Below are 26,081 nucleotides of genomic sequence, written 5' to 3' on the forward strand. Positions count from 1 at the left end.
ACAGTATACACAGAGCGTACAAATAAAGGAAGAAATATATGAGCTTTCGGCTATATGGTAGCCTTCATCAGAATTAAAAATACATGAATGGCAGTTGGAATGAAGATGTGCACTGCCAGGTGCGTGAGACGCGAGGTTTAATTGTTTGTTGACGTCTGTGGCTGTGACGCATGATGACGTGGCCAGCGCTTGTCCAATGATAGAACTACTGACTCTGTGATCGGGTTGACTTGGCAACCACTGTTCCTGTTCAAGGATTTATCCGAAGATTTTATATTTAACGATTCCAACCAGGTACGTTTTAGGTAATGGTGGGATCTGTCTACCACCACGACATCGCGGTGTGGGTCGATGTCGTGGTGGGTTGTCCAGACATGTTCGGCGATAGCTGAGTGTTCTATATCCGCTAAACGGATCGCTCTTTTGTGCTCCGAGAGACGTTTCTCGAGTCGACGTCCAGTCTCTCCAAAGTAGCAGCTAGTGCAGTCACGGCAAGAGATGCGGTAGACCAAACCGCTCTGCAGAAGGGTGGGGACAGGTGTTTTCACGTTGGAAATGAAAGAACGCAGTTTCTTGCCTGGGATAAAGTGCATCCAAATCCCAGGCAAGAAACTGCGTTCTTTCATTTCCAACGTGAAAACACCTGTCCCCACCCTTCTGCAGAGCGGTTTGGTCTACCGCATCTCTTGCCGTGACTGCACTAGCTGCTACTTTGGAGAGACTGGACGTCGACTCGAGAAACGTCTCTCGGAGCACAAAAGAGCGATCCGTTTAGCGGATATAGAACACTCAGCTATCGCCGAACATGTCTGGACAACCCACCACGACATCGACCCACACCGCGATGTCGTGGTGGTAGACAGATCCCACCATTACCTAAAACGTACCTGGTTGGAATCGTTAAATATAAAATCTTCGGATAAATCCTTGAACAGGAACAGTGGTTGCCAAGTCAACCCGATCACAGAGTCAGTAGTTCTATCATTGGACAAGCGCTGGCCACGTCATCATGCGTCACAGCCACAGACGTCAACAAACAATTAAACCTCGCGTCTCACGCACCTGGCAGTGCACATCTTCATTCCAACTGCCATTCATGTATTTTTAATTCTGATGAAGGCTACCATATAGCCGAAAGCTCATATATTTCTTCCTTTATTTGTACGCTCTGTGTATACTGTAATAAATTCTTAATGAATCCAGAGCGCGTAGGCCTGTTTCGTTATGTTCTGCTCGTATTGTAACTCCCAGATCTCTTTTCTCCTCCACTGTTTTTAATTCAACCCCAACATGCGTATAATTTATTGATGGGCTGGTATTCCTCAAATGTAAGACCTTTAGCAGCATTAAAACATAGCTGCCACTTCGCTGGCCATCTTTGAAGTCATCCTGAAGGAGCGCTGCTTGGCACTGATCGTATGTCCGTGTAAGTGCATGTTCACAGACGGATATGCATTTATGTGGACTCAAAAACTCGGAATAACTCACGGGGCAACCTACTTTATTCACCTGAGATCGGCTAACTACAGCCTCGATTGAAAAGTGCTTTAGAAATTCCTCCAGTCGTACACGGACACCGAACCTCTTGGCTGGATGTTATTGGCTTTTGAACCGCTCTCGATATACTCGAGATACAGTCGTACGTGGAAACCGGAGAAGAATTGCATACAGTTCCCGAGATACTCATACTGTCACATCTGGCGCGAACTGCCATACCACGTTCAAAGTCACTTAATCTTTCATCTTACCCATCCACGCACTGAATTGAATACGTAGAGCGCCACTACGTATCTGTCTACCTGCTTTTTTTTATTCACTTCATGAAAAGGGTAGATTGGTTGGTTGGCGACTTAGACGATATTGCGCTGTATATATTAATGTCTGTAAATTGCGTGTGTTCTGTGGTCGAATTTCTGCTTGATGGACGGTCTGCGCGGGCAGTGCAGACCGTCCATCAAGCAGATGGACGGTCTGCACTGCCCGCTGCTCACTCTCTTCCCCCACACCGGATGGAAAAGGCCTGAGCTTGAATCCCGTCAATGATGCCAGGAACTTTAATGGGCTTTTTTCACTTTGTGACTGAGTTAGTCGGTCTCAGGCGTAGATAGCAAGGTCCCCCTCCACCACAGAAACTGGGGTTTTTCGTCCAGCAAAACTGACAAATCGTAAGACACACAACACGGCATATACATTTAAATATTAGGATGGTCTAATATAATATATATATTTTTGTTTGATAGACGAAAAATCCGAGTTTCCAGGAGAAAGAATGATGCTACCTTCGCTCGAGATGACTAACTCATCCACGTTGTGAAAAAGGCCCATAAAAATTCCTCGCGTCATTCACGGGATTCGAACTTTAGTCTTTTCCACCCGGTGTGGGGTGGACGGGGATTCTATCCACGAGGGCTTGAAAAGGGTAAATATGACTTCAGTTTATACTTCTATGATCAATGTGCATGTTTCCTGATAATCTGAATTTCACGATATATTACAAAAGCGTGTAAGGGATATTTTTTCTCCTTAAAAATTCATATTATGTAGGATACTAATTTCTTTGTTTAAAATCTTGTACTGAAATGTATTCAGAGATTGACGAATTCTTCATGATTTCTAACAAGGAATTTTATACAGTTATACAGTTTCAGTAACAACATATAATGTTTTTTTTTTAGTTCGTTTGATTTGCTGAGAAGCGTTGCTTACAGCGAGCTGGATATAGAATATGATTCTTTTTTTTTAGATACAAAGCGTTTTTTTTTAATATATTTACACTCATTTTTTAAATCACTTGTTGCTAGAGATAAAGAACCATGCTACTTACAATGATCACCAGCGATCTGTAGAGGCACTGGTTGTAATTACCATTTTTTTAAATCGAAACTAAGCCGAATGTAGGATATAAATGGCTAACACTGTAACATCTGTATTGAAGCTACAATATTTAAATTAGATTTCATTGAATTTCAATAAAATATCTATAACCAACACAAGAGTAATTGCTAACAGTGATCCTTGAGAGGGAGAAAGAGAAAGAGAGAGCGAGAGAGAGATCTAAAAGAAGTAAACTTTTATAAAGAAGAGTTAATAAACTTTGATCAACTGTTTTACGAACTTTTAATTATTTCGTTATTCAAAACACGTGTTTAGAGTAACTCCAGGGCATTAAAAGCCCATTCACAGCTACTACATTGTAACTCCATCTCTCAACGATACCCAAGAGTATTTGTTCATGATTAATTATTTGCTTATTTGTATTAAAAACGATTATATTCTTTAAATATAACTTTTATCAAAAATATATAAAAAATAACAGTTATCGTGTTAACAATATGCCTAATCTGTATCACTTATATCAGTGTTAAAGTTAAATACCAACCCTTCTCCCCAACTTGTGCGGCAGAATTTAAAACTTTTTTATTCAGTTATGATTAACTTATATCATAAATTTGAAATATAAATTTCAATTTAAATTATTCCTCCCCACCATTAAATTATATATAATCGAGTCCAGAAGTACTTTGTACGTGTAATGGAAACTGCGAATGGAAATGTGCTAAAGGATTACATAAATTACGATTTTCTCTATCTACCAAAAAGAACAATCACTTCTTGTGTTGGTTCCAGATGTGTTAGTTTCTCGTAAGAGTCCCAGTTCTGTTTTTCTGGTGATTTCTAATTCGTAAATGGCAGAAGTATTTCGAACTGAGATACGAGCAAATGAAATTCTGTTCAATCTCACTGATCAGGTAACACTTTAGTCACCCCTTATGTTTTCGCTTCACCGAGAACGAGACCTGCTCAATGGACTGGGTCGAGGACGGTTTCCCGAGAACAGTGCGGGTCTAGATCTAGGACGAAATATTGGTCCCTTGCTTTTATCAGTCGTGGTGATGGGTGCTTCGGTAGGCTCAGGATTCTCGTATTCCTCTTCTTGGTCTTCAGCGTCGGATTCGGGAATCACGGTTGGCTCTGGGGGAGGTGTTTCTTTCACAGGCTCTGGAGAAGTTACCTCTTCTGGCTCCTCTTGTTTTTCTTCTTGCTGACGGGACCGAAACAAAGGGGGACGTGGGCGACCGCGGCTACGTTCCCGATTATTAGTTACTATGCTTGGTCGAGATGTTGGCCTACTGCGGGAGGCTGATGGAGGTCTTCTGGTCGTAGTTGTGGTAGTCGATCGAGAGGTAGATTCGGAAGATCGGCCATTGCTCACGCCATTTCTCTGATTTCCGCCTCCGAAACGGCGTGAACCTCCTCCTCCTCCACCACCAAAACGCCTAGAAGCTTCACTGGTTGTCACTGCTGCTGCTGCAGGCGTTGTCGTTTTCTGTTCTGGTTCTTCCTCTTTATCTTCTCGTGCACTGCCAGGACGAGTTCTGATTCGATTGCTATTAAAGGAAGGTCGTCGGGTACGGGTACTACTAAGTCTCGATGGCACATTTCCACCTCTTCGGGGTGGAGCGGCTGTAGTAGTAGTTGTTGTTGTTGTTGTGCTTGTGGTAGTGGTGGTGCTAGTGGTGGTAGTTCTAGGAGACGTACGTCTTCCAGATCCTCTACCCCGTGGCGGGCCTCCAAACCTGTTACCTCTCTGCGTCGGGCGTCTTCTACTACGTTCAGTTGTTGTTGTTGGGATTTCGGTTGTAGTTGTAGGTTCCTCCGTTGTTGTGGTAGTAGGCTCAAGTTGTGTGGTCTCCTCTACCTTATCCTCCGTTTGAGTCTCCGTTTCAATAACATTAGTGTCCTCTGTTGACTTTAAGATGTCATTATCGCTAGGAGACAGCGTTTCTGCAGATGAAGAATCGGAGCTTATAGTAACCGAGTCTCCTGTTGTTGGCCTACTCTCTGTTGGCACAGCTCCAAGACCACTAGCTGCAGAATGGCGAGCGTTTATCTGAGGCTCGATAATATTGGGTGTTACAGGTACTCGAGGAATATCTCCGCTGCCATAGCGAAATACATTAGATATAGGAGATACAGGCGAAAGATTTTCTGTGGTGGGAAGCGTGGAAGTTGTAACAGGCGGTGTAGAAGTCTGAGTAAGAAAGTCTGTCTGAGTGACTTGAACGGACGAAGTCCGAGGTTGGATGGGTTCTCCGCCATTTGGTAGGATAGCGTTAGAGGAAGCCGAACTGGCTCGTGCAGATGGTACTTTTTCTGGTTTCTGAACTTTCACTGCCCCAGCTTTTCCCTGATCATATTGTTCGAGGTTGGGAATGTCATCAAAGTTCAAACTAAGATTATTTTTAGCCGAAGCATCGTCATCGTAGTAATAATAATAATAAACTACATATTCATCATCTGGAGCTGCCTTTTCTTTAACAGAACTACCCTTGTCAAATTCAATTTCCGAAGCTGGTGCTTTCTGGATAGCCTGAGCTGGTGGTTGTACAGAACCTACTACTTTACCTTGACGAATGACATCTCCAGAATAAGAAGTAGAAAAAGAGACGCTCTGAGCACCGTTGTGTTGCACTGGGGCGGGTGAAGAGATCTGACTCTGTGGCTGGTTATAAATCCCTTGCTGACCTCCTACATATATAACATGCTGATTTTGCTGAGGTCGTGGCTGAGGTTGAGGTTGTGAAGGTAATTGCGATAGTAACACTGGCTGCTGTTGTTGCTGTGGTTGTTGTACTGGCTGTTGTTGACGTTGTAAATGTTGCAGTAGTTCTGCAAGCGTTTGTTCTGCAGATTTTTGCTGCGAATGGGCTTGTAACTGCTGTAGAAGTTCCTGAATTTGGAGACTCTGCTGTTGTGATTGTGGAACTATTGGAGGATTGTACTGAGGAATCTGACGCACTTGAGTTTGAATTTGTGGGACTATAACTGGCTTTGGTGTATTTCCTTGGACATTAGTACTGACACTATATTGTACCCCACCTATCGACTGGGAAGAAGAAGAAGATGAGGGTGGCAGGGGAGGCTTATACTGCTGAGCTAGATGCTGCTGAACGTTGATTGGTTGATAACTCTGCGAAATTCCCGATGGAAGATTTCCGACGGACTGCACCGGTTGTTGACGCTGAGGGTGTTGTTGTTGTCCATTTCCTGGAGAATTAGGCAAAGGACGAACATAAACATAACTGCTTGACGGCTGAGATATTTGACGGACTTGTCGACTGCCTCTCGTATCCTCACATAGCAGTATCAGCAACATCACTATCCGACACATATCCGGCAAAAGCCTAGAAAATAAACAATTGAATAAATTTCAGGCTACATTTGAAAGAAATATACATTAAGATAGCGTTAATGGAAAGAATAGAAGAGAAACATTTTTCTAAAGTTTCAGGCCAATTTTAGTTAATCTTGCAGTTTATGCACAATTTGGGCAGGTAGACTGCTCAAAGTTACAAAGGGAGGAAATAGCCTCCCCAGTCAAAATCAGATTTGAGTGCGGCGGCCGCGTTATACCGGAGCTCTTTTCTATTTCCTTGCTGTGAGCCGGCATGGTGACCTGTCTCACAAACAAAGGAAATAGAAAATAACGCAAAAATCTGGTTATAATTCCTCAAAATCACTGAAAGTTTCTTACCAAGGGAAATCTTCAAGGTAGATTTTCTTGAGAGAACACAATTTAAACTTAAACTGCATATTTTTAGCAAAAATTCCGCAGCGAGAAAAAACGTGTGTCCGAACGTGAAGGCGGCCATATTGGTGTTTTTCCATCAGGATAATATGCCCTGCCACGTTGCCGGCTATTCGAGAGTGGTTCGCCCAACATGAAAGTGACCTGAGGTGCTACCTTGGTCGCCGAATTCGCCTGACTTGTATCCGTAGAACATCTCTGGGATTATGTGGATCAACAAATCGGGCCTTTGGATCTTCCATTACAGACTATTGCAGATCTACTGGATGCAACTGGCGACATGGTACACGGTTCATAGTACATGGTACAAAGAGGTCTTATCTATGAATATGTGTTGGTTGTCATTTTATCGTTAACTGTCATCAATGTAACTGTGCCTCAGCCTTGCAGAACATTTTTGAGGGAGATATATTGGCACGCCATAATCTCTCTCTCTCTCTCTCTCTCTCTCTCTCTCTAGGAGTTTAGCAGGACCAGCAATGGAAATCACAACTAGGCTTGTCGTTGCAATCTAATATTTCTACGGTTTCTACAATGTGTCACATTTTGTGCTTGTTGCTTAAATTTTGGGAACCAGTGTAATTATGAAACATTCTCCCTACATTTCCTATGTAGAGAGAAGCAATATTTCAAAGATGATTACGCATCTTATTCGTCACAGTGACGGAGTCACTTCATGTATTCTTATAAAGAAGTACTGTATAATTAAAATACTGTGTTTCTCTTACAACGTGTATATTGTTATCTATCGAAATTTATATGTATCCATCGTCTTTTACATAAAATATGTAAAATGGTCAGAGAAGATTAAGCTGATAAACAATGACATTCGATTCGTCATGGAGCTCTTAAATCGTTCTTGCAGTTGCTCATCTCATGTCCTCTTTTGTTTCTTACTTTCACGAAATCTTGTTTCAAGATGAAGTTTGTCCTTATCCTTGCTGTTGTAAGAATTAGGTCATCCCTATAAACTCGACAAACATCTGTTTCTTAACATGAAAATAAGTAGAAGTCTATAGCAACTGTCCTCAGGCGCTGTTGACAAAGTGAAAATTAGAGCGTATACGAGAAGGAATGTTGCGATTGAGTTCTTACCACATTTGGTTGGAAAACGATGGGCGGAGCAATGTCATTCCATACAAATGTTGGCGGAAATGAAGGACAAGAAATAGACCTTGCGGAGTTGGCAGATAGCAGTGATTCGATAAAATCCGATAACAGTTTAAAAGTGTCAACAGAAAGATTTTGACATAAAATAGAATAGAAAAGACCACTTAGGTAATTGGAACATATAACCTACACAATCTCATTCATTTACTGGAATAAATTTCACTAAGTGTATATATCTGTGGCATAATTTATCTTGTAATTACAATACAGGGTGTCCCAGACAAAATTTATTCCAAGTATAGATAGTTTATATAATGAGCAGTTAGGTTATACTTGTTAAGCTCAAAGCTATAAGACATCAGTATATTTTGACAGTAAATGCATGTAGTATTCCGTCGGTTTTGAGGATCGATACGCCGAGTTTCCGGATAAAAAAAAAAAAAAAAAACATGCAAACGTACATCCTCTCCTGAGAATTGACTAACTCTGCCACGTTGTAAAAAATACTCTAAAAATTCCTCCTACCAGTTGACAGGATTCAAACTCAAGCTTTTTCCAGACGGCAGTTTTAAATTTATTTATTTACTTTATATAGACGCAGGTGTAGTTCTATAATTTTCTGAAGGGGAAAGGGAATAAAGCAGTGTTCCGCGAAATCATTAATCAACATGTAGCAGCAAAAAATACACATTATTTTAATCTTAAAGGTGGATAGGGAGATGGGTATAGCCCCTATACCCATCCCCCTATATGCAACATATGTGGGCATTTACATTATACATTGCCTATTAATACATACAGTGCTACGATGAAGGACCAAGCATAAATTCAGCGAACAAGAAGGTTGTTAATTGCTAGGTTATTCTTCTTCTTCAAGGGGACGTTTTTTTCTTTTTTCTTTCAACCCAGAACTTCCCTCCTGCTTGTTCACCATTACGTTAGAAAAGTGTACCCCCTTTTTCCATCCCGAGTTGGACCTTGACTTTGTTACATGAATAGAAACGTGATAGAACTCGAATAAATCTTGTATGCATTGCAGAAATATCAGATCACGTCATTCTTTACGTATTCGAGTTCACCGTACCCAAGAAGTTCGGTATAAGTTCGGACTTGAATGCTGGTTAAAAAAAAAAATCCCAGTTTAAATGCAAATACAAAACAAATGTATCGCATGCACTCGTAGGATAAAATACTTACAGAAGCTTTTCACTCTGTGTGTGTCTCTTCCTCAGCTACGAATACATAAATACGTTACTATATCTATATAATATCGGTGTAGGCACACCATAGATAACTCTTAACTCCGCTTAGAAAACCTACAATCAGAGGCGGATTTAACGGCGGGCGCACCGGGCGCGCGCCCTGGGTCCCGAAGGGGCCCACCCAAAAACCCCAACAAATTAGTTGAACATATTAGTTCAAAACTTTGTGATTATTATTATGCTATTATTAACTATACTATACATATATTATATTCAAATTTTATTGGAAATAAAACATTAATAGTACATAATATTTTTTATTTATTTAAAAGATTGGTTAACATGTATTTTTATTTTCCCTGTCTCTCTCTTTTTTTTAAGAGGCCCAATATTTTCTTCTGCGCCCTGGGCCTCAACCGACCTTAATCCGCTCCTGCCTACAATCGTAGTGAAACGCACCATTTCACCTGTATCTCATATTGTGCTCATCCTTCCCAACGAGTTACCATGTATTGCACTACTCGATTCAGTAACGCTTCACTAACAGAGAAGACAATTGTCACTTATTCTCGGTGGGCGCCACTACCCAGACGGGACGGTTTCAAAGCTACTTGGTTTTCATTGGTGGGTGACTTTCACACTACGATCGTAGTTTTTCTTTAAGAGTTGTCTATGGTGTGCCTACACCGATATTATATAGATGTAGAATCTTAAACTCTTAAAATGTTATGCCTTGTTGCATTTTAGTTTATATGGAAATCAAGAGTGGTACCGCGTGGTCAATAGATAAACATAGCGCGTGACCACTCTATGTTTATCTATTTTGTTACGTATTACACGTAACCCGCGTCTCTCTTCTCTCATTGGCTGAATAAATATCGTTAGGAGGAAATTATTTTGATGTATAGAAAGATAATAATAACTAAAATGAAAAAGAAAATAAAATATTCTGTTTTATACTCTTGCACGACCAGAGGAGTTTACAACTCATTATTTGGTCAATGAACGTGTGTACACATGTATAATGTAGGGCAACACCTGAACGTCAGTTCAACTCTGCCTTACTGTGAAAACAGAACTCTGTAAAAGGCCGGAAATGAGTGTGTGTGTGTGTGTGTGGTTTCTAGCCATCAGTTGTTTTTGTCATCAGAAACAACTAAAAACAACTTTGTTATTGAATACCATCGTTAACAGTATTTATCAGTCATGTGAACTTGAACCAAGGCCAATTTCCCCCCTTTTTTTTTCATCAGATGGAGAAAAAAGTCCGCTTCGTTACATCATTTAACTATTGTTATGCTAATATGAATTCAAGCACGTGGCTACTACACACCCACGTTTGATCACTTGGCTACTTCAAGCCCTAGTTTCCAATATCGAATGCATGACATGCATACCATTAACTAAGGGTGAAAAAAGCCCGAGTTGGTTTTTTTTTTGTTACCAACTCATGAAAAAAGCCAGAGTTAGCAATTATTTCTCGAAAGTGCAATGGTTTCAATATTCGCAATTCGGAAAATATTTAGAGAAAATTTTTATAATAAAATATATATTATTTAATTATTAGCCTTTTTCTTTTTTTCTTATTTTTGTTTTTTGCATTTAGAATGATATTTCGCACGATTTTCAGATCTTCAAAGGCTTTATGTTTTTTGTCTCATGATTGCCTACTTCAAAATATATTGGCTTTTATGTTAATTTAATGAAGATAGGTGTAATCATTAGAACAAAAATTAGGAAGTTAAACATACTTCCTCTTTATTATAGATTGGTTGCGTTATATGTCCCTTGGACTCCAGATACACCGCAGTTCAATGCTTTTAGACACTGGAGGACGTTTCTGTATAATGACCCCCCCCCCTTAGTAAGTCGAACGTGCTTCTGTAATTTTAATCATTTTAGCATTTTAAGGTACTAGTATTATCGCAGCTCATGGCTGAGCAATTTTCGTCGTCTTCATACAAGCTTGTGTTACTTTTTCTTAGCTGTTTTCTTTGTTTTTTTCTAATGTAGATTTCGCGGAAAAGCAACAGTGAATTTTCCCAACCTGACTTCCTTTCAAGCATAAAATAGCAAAGAACTTTTATTTTTGTGGTCACGTTATCATCAAGGTAATCTTTGCTGAAAGTTGTGAGACTTGCTTTTATCTGTTCTGGTCGATCATGCTTGATCGTATGGTAGTTAGTGTCACGTAATTAAGAACATTATGTTTGTTCATTCAAAGAGAAAACATTTTACAGTTTTGACAGCGTGAAGGAAGTTGAATCAAAAAAAAAAAGAAGAAGAAGAAGAAAAGAAAAAAAAAAGTCCATTATTTAAGCAATTAAAGACTTCCTTATTTCTGCCTAATACCACACAAATACGGGTAGGCAAGCTACACGCTGAAATTGTATGTCCATTAACGCTAGTTCATCAAACCAGAATTAACGTTAATAATTGGGGCAAATCAAATGACAAGCTTTCGATTTCGAGAAGCTAAAAGTTTAATCATTACCAATTAGAGGTAATTAAACTGATCATCCATCACATTGCAAGAAATACTTTTGTTAAATTGACCCGGTCTTCAAAGTAATTTGCTTAGTGCCTTGCTTAACACAACAACATTTTCTTATTTAAACCCTGTCTCTTACCGTTCGTCCCGGAAAGATGGAGCAAAGAGGCATTTTTTCTGTCCTCTCCCTTAAGTTATATTTATGATTTGGTTTTTAACCCCTGATAATTGAGGCCATGCAAAATGTTTTTGACCCATACCTAGCCTATTCAAGCCTATGAAGACCATGCGAAAGAGATTTCAGTAATAAAAAATAAGATTATTATTATTATCGAATTTCTTGTTACCAGATTTAGTGAGTGATAGTCTAAAAGTACCCAGATAATATTAAAATAAACGGATAGTTACAGATTATGTTATTCTGTACAGTAGCCTAAACTGATTTTCCAAATGTAATGAGAGACGCTCAGTTTCTGTCCTTCATATATGTTTGGAACATCATGGTAGAAGACATTCCTTAAATATTTCAAAAAATGTCACACCAGCTGACGGCCAGGGCGAACAAGCAATCCATTTTTAGAGAAACCTCTAGTAATTATTGTTCCACACTATAGTTGCCAAATATCCGGATTCGGCCTTAATTAATTTATTTATTCATTTAATGGTCATCCATATATAGAGTCAGCATTACTCTCCACTCTACAGTGATCAAAATTTATATTACTTGTTTTTCAGTCATTTGATTTACCAATTTTTAAAGTTTTCAATATTAGTCTGGATGTACGAAACGCTGATGTTTATGACTGTGCTCTTCTAATGAAGTTAGCCATCATAATCTATCCAATTAATTATTTTATATTAATTACATCCCATTTCTTCCCATGTGATTCTATATGTATATGCAGTCTCTTTGTAAACTCTTCAGACATTGCCCGTCTCGAGAATAAATATAAATTAATATTTTTATATTTAATTTATTTACCTTAAATGTACCCATTTGCTTTTAATTACTATTAGTTATAGTTTTCTGCATTTTTTATAGATCATTATAATATGCTTAGATCTTTATGTTCTTTAAGTGTACTGGTTTTCAAACTTACATGAAATGAAAAATAACTTCCAAAATTAACAAAAACAGTCAAAGGACAGTAATTTTAGCCACTTATTTATTGGGGGCGGGGGAGAATTACAGACATTTAATGCCAGAAAAATAGTTATTGTAATGGCTGAATTCTGCTGACTTCATCTTTACATTTCCTAAGATCAGAGTCGCCGCAAGTTGATGGACGAGATAGGCGTCGCCTACGGGTGACAGTTCAGGAGGGCTCAAGGAAATCTGTAGCTTCTTTGTGCCTTCCTGATATATATTTTTTACATAATTTTTTTTTATCTATATATTTTTTTGCCTTTCCTTTTTAAACGTATGAATAGGGAAACAATTTTAGTAATAAAGGCGTAAACTTTTTCAAATATACAATAAACATAAACAATGATATTGCACACTTCTGTAATCACTCATGACACCGCCATCTATCGCACCTTAAAATTTCGATTAGTTCTTTTCCTTCACAATAGCCAAAATATTGACTATTGTAAAGGAAGAGCAGAAAATAGGGCGGAAAAATTTTATTTCGCGTGCTAGCGGCACATAGGGTCACAGTGACCCTGATTAAGATGTTTGAAATTGTTTTATGATAATTAACTACAGGATTTGAAGGCTAATGTAATAAACACAAAGAAGGAAGAACTTATTTTCGGGACAGTGGGTAGCCTGCAGGTACCCGTCCAGGGTTTACAATGTTCTTGCGAATTCATCCAGGCACGGAGGATTTATCTGTTTTAAAGCATCTTCTATTCCAGCGTTTCCCAAACTTTTTTAGTCACGGAACACTTTTCATCTCACAACATTCACGGAACACTTAGGAAACACAAGTTTAGCGGGAGTCAAAGAACCATTGATAATATTTTATTACATATGACGCACCGTGCGTCAGGAGCATCTTTATTTCCTTATTTCCAACACATGTAAAGCCGAAATTCAAATAACTGTCATCATACTTTCGTTTTGGTCTTTTATTATTTGGTTCCTGTTTTTTCACTTCGAATTTTTGGGGAACAAAAGGCTGCGATTGTTCATCCTCACACTGAAGTGTGACAATACAGTACTGTGTTCCTTTTCATTGACCACAGTTGCACTACTAGAAGTACTTTCGTTTTAAAGTTCCTTTTGTCAACCACAAATCCATGGTCACATATTCTAATAATATTTCGAACTACTGTACTAATAATTATCAAAAAAATGTATACAAGGAAGTGAGTTTAGTTATGATATCTGTTCTTCCTCTCCTTCAACCAGTATACTCCAGGCTAAATCGCATACGAATGGCATACTAGATCACTACATTACTACTTTTTCGTAGGTGTCATTACCTCTACGCATACTTTTCTATGCAAAGCCTGCCAAAATAAAGTGTTCCGCGGTCTATTTGATTATTAGTCTCTGCCAGTATATTAATAACCGGAAAAAAATTATGTTAAATATTATAATGATACAAAAGTGGTATTCACTACAAATATGCAAAATTCATTTATTTTAATTATTAATTACGATTTTTCGCGGAACACTTGTTCGCGCCTCACGGAACACAGTTTGAGAAACGCTGTTCTGTTCATTCAGCTATTAAAATCGCAAGTTAAATGGCAATCGACTCTGATTATACAAATTACTAGTTCACTGAGACCGCCCCTAGCGTTTGAGTAGCATAGTTGGTATAGTTATATTCCTCTTATCCCGGATAAAGCCTGAATTCGATTGCATGGTAGTTTTTTTTTTTTCTCCTGGAAATGCGAGTTTTTCGTCCAGAAAACAGAAAACCAACCAAAGAATAGAAGCAATTAAAGACATAATATACTGACGCCTCATAGCCTTAGTTGCTTCGGCGCTTAACATTGGCCAAAGCGCCATCACAAGGATTCAGCAAGAAATTGATTCTTAGGTTTACTAAAAATGTAATCTATTTTTATTTTTTTAAATTTTTTTGTCCTACGAAGCGAAATCGAAAATTATTATTCTTTAAATGTGAATTATTTGATAATTATTTTGGTTCCTATACCGAAACAAAAATGAAAGAAAGTTCCTCAGTGCTACTTACGGCGTGTGTCCAAATTGCAAATTGGTAGAGTTGTAATGAACGTGAAAGTTCATCTTCAAATTTTCCATAGTAAATCTATGCCGATTATCTCGAAGTCACTATTTGTACTGGGAAAAGGTATTTTCGACATCTCATGATACTCGTCCTGCTTATTTAAAATGCACTGTGTCACTGATAAGAAAGTTGTCAAGTACTATTGAACTGGCTTCCTTTTGAGCATCAAGAATTCGTAAAATCTTGCAAATCGTTTTTAATTCTCCCTTCTTAACCTGCATTTTATGTGTTACATGAAATAAGTTACAGCACTATAAATAAACGTAATTTTAACTGTTGTCCACAATTTACCTAACTGTTTTTTTTTATTCTTACATCAGTGTCTGTCATTATGGGTATGTGTTTGTTGTTGCTATGGTGCTGATTTTTGATTTTTTTTCAGGAACACTTAAATTTCGGGAGTAAACTTAAGTGGTACTTTAGAAAAAAAAAATCTAATAATATCATCCAAAACTCTGTCGCTAAAACCTTTATTACTCTGAAATCCAAAAAGCAGAGAGATTGGTGAATGACCCTAATACTCTCGTAAGGAAGGTGTTCAGTCTTTTTTGGTTGGTTACTGACTCACCAATCTCTCTACTTTCTGAACTGAACAGCAGGAATAATTTTAGTAACCGACAATTTCGTTTCATTCGTCCAGTTGATACTTTCTTCTTCTTCTTTTTTTTTTTTTTTTTTCAAACAAGTGTAGTGGCATTTTTAATGTGGCCACTGTTTGATGTTTGCCATTGATCTAAAAGGGTACAGAGTCCTGTAAGAGCAGGATTTTCAATCTTTTTAGAGTGAAAGACTGGTAGTGCTCGGCTGCGTCTATCGAGTACACGCTATTAATATATCGGATGTTTATCACTGAGTTGGTGTTTGCACGTAAATATATTGTTTAATGGTTGACAGCTACAGCCTGCGGAGTGCAAATAGTATAGCATAGTTCGGTCTCAAATCCGCCCACCGAAATACTCATATAGAATTAGTGCAGTCAATTGATATAACATTTTCTACTGGGGAGGGGGGGCGACAAAAACAACATTATGACAAAATATTTTTAAGGGGACATCACCACGCTACTGTACACTTGATATAAAAGACTCCAGCAACACAATAAATCTGTCAGATTTATTTCCTTTGGGAACTAGCATTTTAATTATATGATTACATCCATTTTATTTCATAAATGTTCCATGAAACAATGGTTAGTTTCAGCTTGTCCACTATTCTGTTGTATCCTAATTAGCTTGAAAGACACTTTCGTTGTTCACTTCTATGCGGCCCTCGGGATGCCCAAGTGGATAACTTCTCTGTCCCCCTCACATTGTGTGGAAAAGTCCTGAGTTCGATTCCTGTTATTTGCCTGCCGAAGTTGAGAAATATAGTACTTTCCTTTTTATCGGGACAGGAGATTTTTTCACAGCATGGCCGAGTTAGTGAGCTTCAGGAGAGCGGGCATGCTTTTTAAAATCTTTATTGTACTGGTATTTGATACATTTCATCATCCAATTGATACTTTCTTCTTCTTTTCTAAAAACAAGTGCTTAAATCTTATGTTTTCATCCTGAAATTCGGGATTTTCATCCTTCAAGACTGAAATCCGATAATGTAATACACAATTCACAATACATTGATTTCACGGCAGTGGCGAACTGTTATAACTCGCTCTCCAGTAGCAGCCAGAGCTGCTACTGGGGAGCGAGAATCTTTGTGCCTGACGACTAGTTGGTACGGTTGTTAAACCTTGCTTGGTAGCTGTTCGGAAATCTGGCATGAAAGGAGAGGAGAAGAAGAATTTATCGTTTCGCCTTCGTCTCACCACTTTAGATGCCTTCGCAAAATTCTAAACAACTCGATCTAACTTCTTTACAGCACTTTATACATAATAATGTTGCTGGAATATATTATATGTCTGTAAATTGTGTGTGATCTGCCTGTTTGCTGGACAAAACACCAAAGTTTCTCCCAGAAACTTGTGGGATTATCAAGAAAGGCCATGAAAATTTCTCTCGTCATTAACTGATTCGGATCCGGGTCTTTTCCACGCAATGCTGGGAGGATGGTGCTTATATGCACTGTGTCACGAGAGCTGTAGTTTTGTGCAAGCTTGTATTAAGGTAACTATAGTTATTAAATGTTTTAGCATTCTTAAAATTGCTTTTGAAAGTCATCCTTGTCTTTACAGCCGTGTTTCCTAAATTCTTTTTACCCCTCATCTCCTGTAAAAATAATTTTTCCACATATTTTCTACAAAAAATAAAATAAAATAAAATAAAATAATAAATAACAAACAAATAAATAAAAAATACATATACATTTACAGTATTTTTTAGAGATAACCAAAGAGATGTTTTCGAGACGTTTAATGCTCGACTATCTTTCTTTCGTCATGTGGATAAAAACATACACTAGTTACTAATATGTTTATAAAAATATGTTAATACCTAAAGAATATTTGTTTCAGGGAGCGGTAAGAAAATCCAGTGAACTTAGGGATGCAGAAAAACTTTAAGAAAAACTTAAGTTAAGAGAGACTCATTAAAGATGAGTCTCTCTTAACTTAAGAACCTTGTCAAAATCTGCTCGCGATGACCAGATTTAGCTACCGCAATATACAGAATAAAATCGAAATTATGTATTTTTTCGCGTATTGTTTGAAAACATTTTACTCTGTGAATATATATACCATTCCAGTAAACACTGTTTTACACCATTAGAAGAAATTCAATTTATTGCCAATGCTATCATTCACCATCAGTTAAAGACAAAAATAAAGGGGGGCACTAAACAAGTTTCCTCTTTTCAGGGAATCTCGTGTGACATAAAATTGAGCATCTCGAGTTTTATATAAAATATGTATAAAGAAGATAATAATACCGTTTGACGTTTGTTGTTAAAACAGGAAATTATTTATCCATTAATAATCTAATTTGTGAACTTTGTAAAAGAACTTATATAAAACTGACCTCGGAATTTCAAGGAATTAAAAACATGATTCCAAATGTGAAATATTATTATTATTGTCACGTACTTGACGGGTATGGAGTACACGGAGTGGTTGTAATGTCTGGTGTTAATGTTGGTCAAGGAACTGTCTGTCTATCCTACATGTGTTCAGGATTGTGACTTTCTGGAGTTCCTTGTAGGTGTTCGCTGGAGACCTATTGCTGCTAGGCTGTTATGTAGGGTCTTTGGCACCATACCTGTGGTTGACACAATGATCGGAATGGTCGTTACTTGTTGCATAAGCCACATCCCTTTGATCTCCCGTCTTAGGTTCGTGTCTTATTATTATTATTGTTTTAAAGTGTTTGAATGTTGAAATATCTTTGCAGGGAACAAAATTGTATTCAAATTGCAGTAATAATATGTAACAAATAAAATGATTTAAACACATGCGCGTTTATGCTTATTTTTTACATTTTATCTTTATTTATTATTATTATTTTTTTACGTTTACACCAATTAAATAATATTTTACATTTGTTACTTTAATTACAATATTTTCCGCCAGGCTGTTAATAAGAAGGAAAATAGATTTGCTAAGAAAGTTCTAGAGAGATAGCAGACGTAGCAAATGAGTGAAGCCGAAGTAGTGTTGAATAAGGCGAGGGAATTTATATGAGTAACGCGTCGTATTTGAAGTATCATAGACGGGGGAAATTTGAATGTGAATAAATGCTAACCTTCGCCTTAACGCTTAAAACTCAAAATAGTTGACTGTGCTTATGTTTCTCTTTGATGACGATAGCAGACGTATTGTAGCAAAATCTATCCGTGTGAACGAGATGGCTTTCTCTGCTTACGTGAGTAAATGCAAATGAACCTACTCTTGGAGAGAGAGAGCCACAAAATGATTGGCTTGCAAATACTTATTCACATTCATAGCAGGTACAACTAAAATATTCTAAATACTGTACTTTTAACTGTGCCTTTTTCACGGAACAATACGCTGAACTTGGATTTTAATGCCCCACAAGAATAAAGAGGGTGTGCAATTAAATTTATTCATTAACTAGCTATCGTATGAAAGGCTTCTTGCCGCCATAAGCTAAATATTATCTGCTATTAGTGCTCTAAACCTAACACTTTAGAGACGATATTGGTTAGAGGGAAGACAAGTGTTCGTGCCGGAGTATCTAAAGGGGCAGGAGGAACTGTCTGAAGAAATTTTCAGGTAGGAAGTATTAATTAATTTGTTATTATTATATATATATATATATATATATATATAATTTTTTTTTTTAAATTTAAGTGAAGTGCGGAAACAAAACTTTGGGAAACCTCTTCTGAATGAATGATATGTTAGTAAGGTGTGTTAAAGATAAGTAAATGAAATTAGGCAGCTGCTCAAGAGTGAAGAACTGAGACTGCCGTTCCTGAAATTGGAACTCCACTTTGCAGAGATAATTGTATGACAATATTATGAAACCTGAGATCCTTTATCTGTTAAGTTGTCTTTCAGAATATTCTGGACGACTTGATTGGTAGAAAGGCACGGTGTTATTGAAAAGGGTGGCAAAATAAGTATTTATTGTGTTAAATACCATTGAAATTGCGTCATGACAAAACCTCTGCTTAGAAATGCGTCAGATCCCTTTCTTAATTACAAATTACAAATTTGTAATTAAGAAAATCTTTCTTTTATGTGATTCGTAAAGTAATTACTGTTATAGAACTTTTTACTATCAGTTTACACTGTAGAATACTAATCTTCCAGCAAACGATGCTACCCAATTTTTTTTAAGGAAATAAAATTAATGTGGACTAAGCCGAAATTAAAATTCCGAATATGCTTTAATACGTTCTTGTACAGAGCATTGATATTTAGAACTATTCGTATCGTCTGTCCTCTGAAGGCACGAGTTTATTGCTGTAATCGTGAACGCGCTACATGCAGTAAGCAACGTGATATCGCATTATTTATTATGATTTTTTATTCCTAAATTTTTTTATGGTCTTCCCTTTTGAATGTTGAAATATCTTATATTTTATAATATAGTATATTTTTTATATAAATATAATATAATTTTAAATACGTATAGTATTCTGAAATATAACAGTATATTTTATTTTCCCCTGTTTATATTTACGATTTCATTGGTTAGACTAAAGGTATTCCAGGAAAAAAAAAAAAAAAAAATCCATTATTAAATATTTATTGAAGGAAATTTTTGATTGATATTATTTCCCTAATTTTTTCTTAAATAAAAATCCATAAGAAACTTTTATAAATATGAGACATATATTATGTGTGCGTGTGTGTCATAAACACATATATGTCTCATATATGTGAAGATAAGAGAGACAGAAACTCTAACCTTTTTAAATAAAATAAGGTTTTCTGTAGTAAATCTAAGCGCCGTGTATATGTAGGCCACCACAAATATATCCAAAATACTTTATATAAACAGTATATATACGCATTATATATATAATGTGTGTGTATATATATATAAATAACAATAAATACGTAATAAAACTAATAAATTAACTTTAATTAAACAAACAGCAGGGCAGTTTTTATACGATAATGGGGCCCTCTGGTCCTAAGAATCCTTGAGGCACCTTTTATAATTTGATACGGCGGGGAAAGTGTACTTTTGAGATTCGTTACCATCTATACTGGCCAGGTAGACTCGTGCAGAAATATAGCTATTATGTTTGTTTATTTGGTTTTTAGGAGCATTAGCAACTAAGGCCATATTGCTTCGGGAATATGCGGTGGTCATTCTCTGACCTTTCCGCATCCTCTGTATTTTGTGGTGATGGGCTCGAACCCCAGTCTAATCAAGAAGCGTCTGCTGCTCCTTCCCACCTGGCTATGGAGGCGCCACAGCTGTGATGGTACAGTACTCAGTATAACTCGTGAAACCTCAAAATCAGTTAGTTTGTTTACAAAATAGCTTAGAGTGAATTGCATATGCTGTAGTAAGGACAAAAACATAAGTGGTTCTTGATCATTCACTAGGGCTACCCATACTCTTGCTGTGAGCGAGTGAGTAACTTTAAGGCTATTTTTTTTTCTTTGTTGTAGCTTTAAGGACCAGTGCTGCAAAGTTATATGCCTATAGCTTTTGACTTGTATTCAGTATTAGATTTTATTTTATCGATTCCATTTGTATTTATCATGAGAAGTGATATGTGATTATGCTTTGTATTTTGTTTTAAAAGTGATATTGCTGTTATCGTGCATACTGCTTAAATAGAAAACATTTTACAGTTGGTAATTAATATTATGACTTTTTCTCAGTTGTATACCCTCCACATTTAAAGGTAACTTATGCAATATAACTAATAAAAGAGCTGTATTTTAAAATAACATACGATCTTGTCTTAATATTTGTTTCAAAATCGTCGAATTTATTTAATAAAGTTAATTTTTGGTTTGTATAATGTCTTTTTTTTGTTGTACTGTTAGTATTAAATGAAATCATGACAAAACCCTTACATTGCACAGGTTAGGACAATAGCCTCAATAGGTTAGGAATATAGCCTCTGAGCAAACAAAATTTACCACAAAATGTATTGATCCAATATAATTGAGACACTTTACCACGAGTTGCCGTGTATTTTTCGCACCTAAAAAAAAAAAAAGAAAAGAAAAGAAAAAAGACGTATTTAATGGAGTTTCTCCCCCCCCCCCCCACACAAATCATTTGGCAAGCTTGGGACTTGATACTTGCTTGCTTGATTTTTATAGTTAAAAAAAAAACTGCATTTCTGTGCTGTCGCTCAGTGACAGCACAGAAATGCAGTTTCTCAATCTGTGTGCAGCGAGTATGCTTTAAAGTGTGCCGCGGAAAATGCAAATTAAAAAAAAATAATAATAAATCCAAATTTTATAATAAAAATTAAATTTAAAAAAATTCGTTTATTTAAGCTGCGCCGATCCGAGCGCCTTCCGGCGGTCAATGTGATGTTACGTTTTGATTCCTAGTAGATCCGACACAAATAATAAGCGATTTGATTCCTAGTAGTAGATCCGACACAAATAATAAGCGTATTATTTACATATACCCAATATAAATAACTTCCCGTTTGTGAATATGAGTCTGGTAGTGATTGTAGTGTGCCGCAAAATTTTAGCGTCTTTAAAAGTGTGCCGCAGCAACAAAAAGGTTGAGAAACACTGCTGTAGTTTTTACTAGTCTTGTTGTAGTACAAAAAAAAAAAAAAAAAAAAAAAAAACAGAAGAAAAGGAAAGAAAAAATTACTGCATTTCTATGCTATTGCTTATTCTACATCGAGAGAAATGCAACATAATGTTACATAAGTAAAAATAAAATTAATTATTTTTGTATTGCAAAATATACGATTCATCAAAGTCTCATTTTTGAATTTCTATAATAATGAATCGCCGTTTCCGCAATAGATAATAACCTGTGTCTGCGGTTTGAAACACAACAGTTCTCTGACCCATTTTCTTTCTTTTTTTTTTTTTTTTTTTATCCAAGTGGCATCCAAGCAAATACAAATGAATGATTCATTGTGCGATGGTATTCTGTACAAAAATGAAAGTTTAAAAGTTTGATTTGAAATACAGCAGTTGTTAGGCAAATGCGTTTCGTCAGCCCAGTGTTGGATTTAGGTAGTTTGTGCCCTGGAGCACATATTTTTAGAGAGTTCTAAAATAAGGTAGTGGGAGTACCCCTGGTCCAACGGTCCAAGTATTAGTCGAAGCCCCTCCGCAACCTTGATACGTTCCGAGCAACTGCACCCTGCTCTTCAGTGAATCCAGCCTTGCGTCAGTGTGGTGCTTCATATACATCTTGCACGATGATGTGGTTGGAATGTAACAAATACTTGCCGTTCCGAGAGGGAATCTCTTCCATGCACTAATAACTCTGACGCTTTGCTTTGGCGAACGGCCAAAGAAATGCGTCAGAGTTCATTGTGTTCTGTGTTCTTTTTCTCTGTTGGTTTTTCCGGATTTGCCAATTTTTCTAAAAATAGCCAGAAAATGGGTAGCACCAAGTGATGGATTGATGGGGGAGTTGGAACAGTATTGTTTATCTATTTGAAATGCATGCCATTACCCATACTATATTCTGTAATACTTCATACTGTTTATAATAATATGGGGTAATTAATACATTGTCTTCCTGTTTGTAAAATCAATCTGACGCTACTGTTAGCAGTTAATTGTGAACGTTGTTTAATATACTCCAAGCTAAGCATGAGATGGAAAAACCAGCTTATTGTTTCAATGGTTTTTTTTTTTTTTTTGTTGAAACAGTTGTATGTGTGCTATATACGTGCAGGGGCGGACAAAATAATGGAAACATCTGTGATAAGAATTACAGACATGCACTAATATGTAGTTAGGAAGACTTGGGTTTTTAAAACTCTCTTTTATCTTCTGGAGGTATCTAAATATCTGCTTTGTCAATTGTAGCGTGGGGTAAGGAAATTTTCCGGTTTCATTCGCACATCCTGCTACAAACGTAAAAGCAAGTTGCTTACAGAGCCGGAGAACAATTAAATTTCATACAATAAAACTGACTACGTAGCAGGCTGCGTTTTATAGTTCAGCTTTAAATATTTAGGGTTCCCTAATATTTAAAGACAAAGTAAAAATATAAATATCATATTTTTCCCATATATCTATTTTACTGTAGATTTAACCTTTTTTTTTATTATACTAATATGAAACTACAAAACATGCAGGGGCGGACAAAATAATGGAAACATCTGTGATAAGAATTACAGACATGCACTAATATGTAGTTAGGAAGACTTAGGTTTTTAATACGTCTTGTATTCTACGCGTTGGAGTGTTTGTGATAAAGGGCAGATTACACAAAATTTTTTCACCAGATTTAAGAAATGCAGCCTCAATAAAATTCAAATGGTTTGCCCCAAACCTACAAACTATGTTCTTATTTACTGGTCATGGTTCGATTAATGCAAAGTTGTATGATTTAGGAATTACTGAAAGATCTAGTTGCCATTGTGGCGAAAGAGAATCTTGGGAACATATTATGTACAACTGTGAGGAGTACAGCGATCTACGAATTGAATTGGTATCTCAGGTTAGTAATCTCAATCTTATGGCAGGCAACTAGACAATTCTAGTTGACAAGAGAACTTCTTGGCCTTCCAAACCTTTGCAACTGCAATATTTCTTAGGTGGAAGCCTTGGATTTGTAATGCGGTATGCTGAATTACCTAGAATTCTGTGAATCGTGGAGGCTTGAGTCTGCTATATCCACTGAAACTCCAGCTCCTTGTGCTGGAATTTCTGCTCTCGGCAGCTCCTGGCTTTCCAACAACAGACTGTGAACAGATGCAGCTCTTTCCAATGAAGTTTGGACTTTTTCTGAAATTTAATTATATGTATATTTATTTTTTATGTAATTTGATTATTTTCAATTTGTTCATATCAATCTTTTTTGGACATGGCAGGTTTTTTTCCCTCCCTGTACTTGGACAAACAGGAGAGGGAGTATATAAGAGTACTGCTAAATTATGTGTAACTGGCAACGGGGTTGCCATTGGTTGGCTGGGACCGCTTTAAGTAATAAATATCAATACCAATTAAACTTGTAATCTTACTTTTCATTTTAGAAAACGTTTATTTTTTTACCAGAAAATTTAAATTGAGGGGGGGGGGGAAATTGTAGACTGGATGTCCAAAAATTTTCCTTTAATCAGTTACCGAACGTGGAAAAGACTCCCTGCTCTTGTGAGGGGTGACATTTTATCTAAATTCAAGGGGCTGATTGAATATGTAAATGAAAGGAGGGAAAGTGACTTAGATTTATTTTATTAATATTTAATTTAATTTGATTTATTTTATTTTTTAAATTAGTTTTGATTTATTAATTTATTTTTTAGCAGATGCTACATAACCTCGCTTCATTGCAGCATTCTGCTGATACTAATATTTAACTATTGAAATTCTTACATTTGATTGTGTTCTTTTGTTTTATTCAATTGGAATTATAATGATACTGTATTTATGAAATCCTCTGGTCAATTTTCCATCTCGTATATCATCTGAATATATATATTTTGCTAGTTCTCCTATTTCTCATCACTGTAGTTCTAAAAGCCATTTTCATTTGATTCAAAATACTGAAATTGTTGTTGTAGGGTTTTAGGAGCATCAGCGACTAAGGCCGTGTTGCTCGTGTATATTGTCTATAAATTGCGTGTGTTCTGTAGTCGCTTTTCTGTTTGCTGTACGAAAAACACGAGTTTCCGGGATTAAAAACCATGCTATCCTCGCTTACGGACTAACTTACAAAAACGGCCCATAAAAACTCCTCCATTATCGGCGGGAATCGAACTCAGGTCTTTTCTATCTGTTATGAAGAAGACGGCGATCTTACCAACTGTGCTACCCACGATGGCATTGAAATAGTAACCTCAGAATACAGTTCTTTATTTATCATATTTTAGGAACCATAAGACCCAATTTTTCCTTGGAAAATGTTGCCTAAATTTTACTGCGTCTTATGGTTCGAAGGTATATTGCCACTTCAGCAGTGTATCCGAACTAAGGAGATATTCTAGAGACAGTGTGATCAAAAGGTTCGGTGGCTTTCTAAAAATGCTAGCTCTTTTAATGTGGGACCATTTCAGATCACGCTTACGTGTGATCTGAAATTACATTTTAATGTAATTCTTACATTTTAATTAATTTATTACATGTTAATATAATTCTTAGCTTGTACCCCAGCAAACTAACTTACAAAAATATGGCTAAAAAATTTTATATAACAAGTGTAAATACAAGGTTGTTAAAATTAAAGTATCCCTATGTAGAAGGCTCTGGAGCGAGTTCTAAGGCTCGTACTGAAGAGAAATTTGGACAACAGGTACAATAAAGAATGTGCTCGCCATTTATTGAGAAAACAAATTTGTCACTATATGGCGCTGTAGCAATATAAATCACTTGAACAGCGCTACAATTGTTCAGTGTATCCTCCATTTTGGTCAACAACAGTTTCCATTCGAAGAACAGCATTTTCTACAGCAGAACGTAACATGTCAACTGGAATAGCCAGCACGTGACGTCTAATGCTGTCCTTCAGATCTGTCACAGTTTTACATCCTTCCCGATACACCTGATTCTTCAAAAACCCCACAACCAGAAGTAGCATGGGGTGAGTCCAGTGATCGGGGTGGCCAAGATGTCTGGAAACAACGGCCGATAACCCGTTCGTCCGTAAAGTGTTGCTTTAGCAATCTTTGGACACAACGGTGGACGTGGGGTGGCGGACCATCGTGCATGAATATGATATCCTGAAGGCACTCATGTTATTGCAGCTCTGGTATTGTGAACATTTCAAATTGGCCAACATTTCATAATATCGTTATCCAGTGACGGAACAGGTGCGGGGTCCAGTAGGTGTTACCTGTTCAAAAAAAATATGGCCCAATCATGAACGTGGCCGTAAATCCATACTACACTGTCACTTTTGGAGAATGCAACGGGACCTCTTGGATAACTCAGGGATTTTCTGTTGCCCAAATGCGATAGTTGTGCG

The 26,081-nt window shown here is 37.0% G+C and overlaps 1 protein-coding gene across 1 annotated transcript in view; it reads right to left on the minus strand.

The window, feature by feature from the left end:
- Positions 1–2,680: 2,680 nt before the first annotated feature.
- Positions 2,681–26,081, minus strand: part of LOC150091237 (uncharacterized) — a 128,655-nt gene continuing 105,254 nt past the window's right edge. The window contains exon 2 of the mRNA XM_090374838.1: positions 2,681–6,185. Coding sequence (XP_090230964.1) covers positions 3,782–6,185 — 2,404 coding nt within the window. The 3' untranslated portion in view covers positions 2,681–3,781. The remainder of the gene's footprint in view (positions 6,186–26,081) is intronic.

This window comes from Mastigoproctus giganteus, chromosome 1, assembly GCF_048544385.1.
Source record: "Mastigoproctus giganteus isolate SK-2022 chromosome 1, ASM4854438v1, whole genome shotgun sequence".
In the NCBI taxonomy this organism is placed as follows: domain Eukaryota; kingdom Metazoa; phylum Arthropoda; class Arachnida; order Uropygi; family Thelyphonidae; genus Mastigoproctus; species Mastigoproctus giganteus.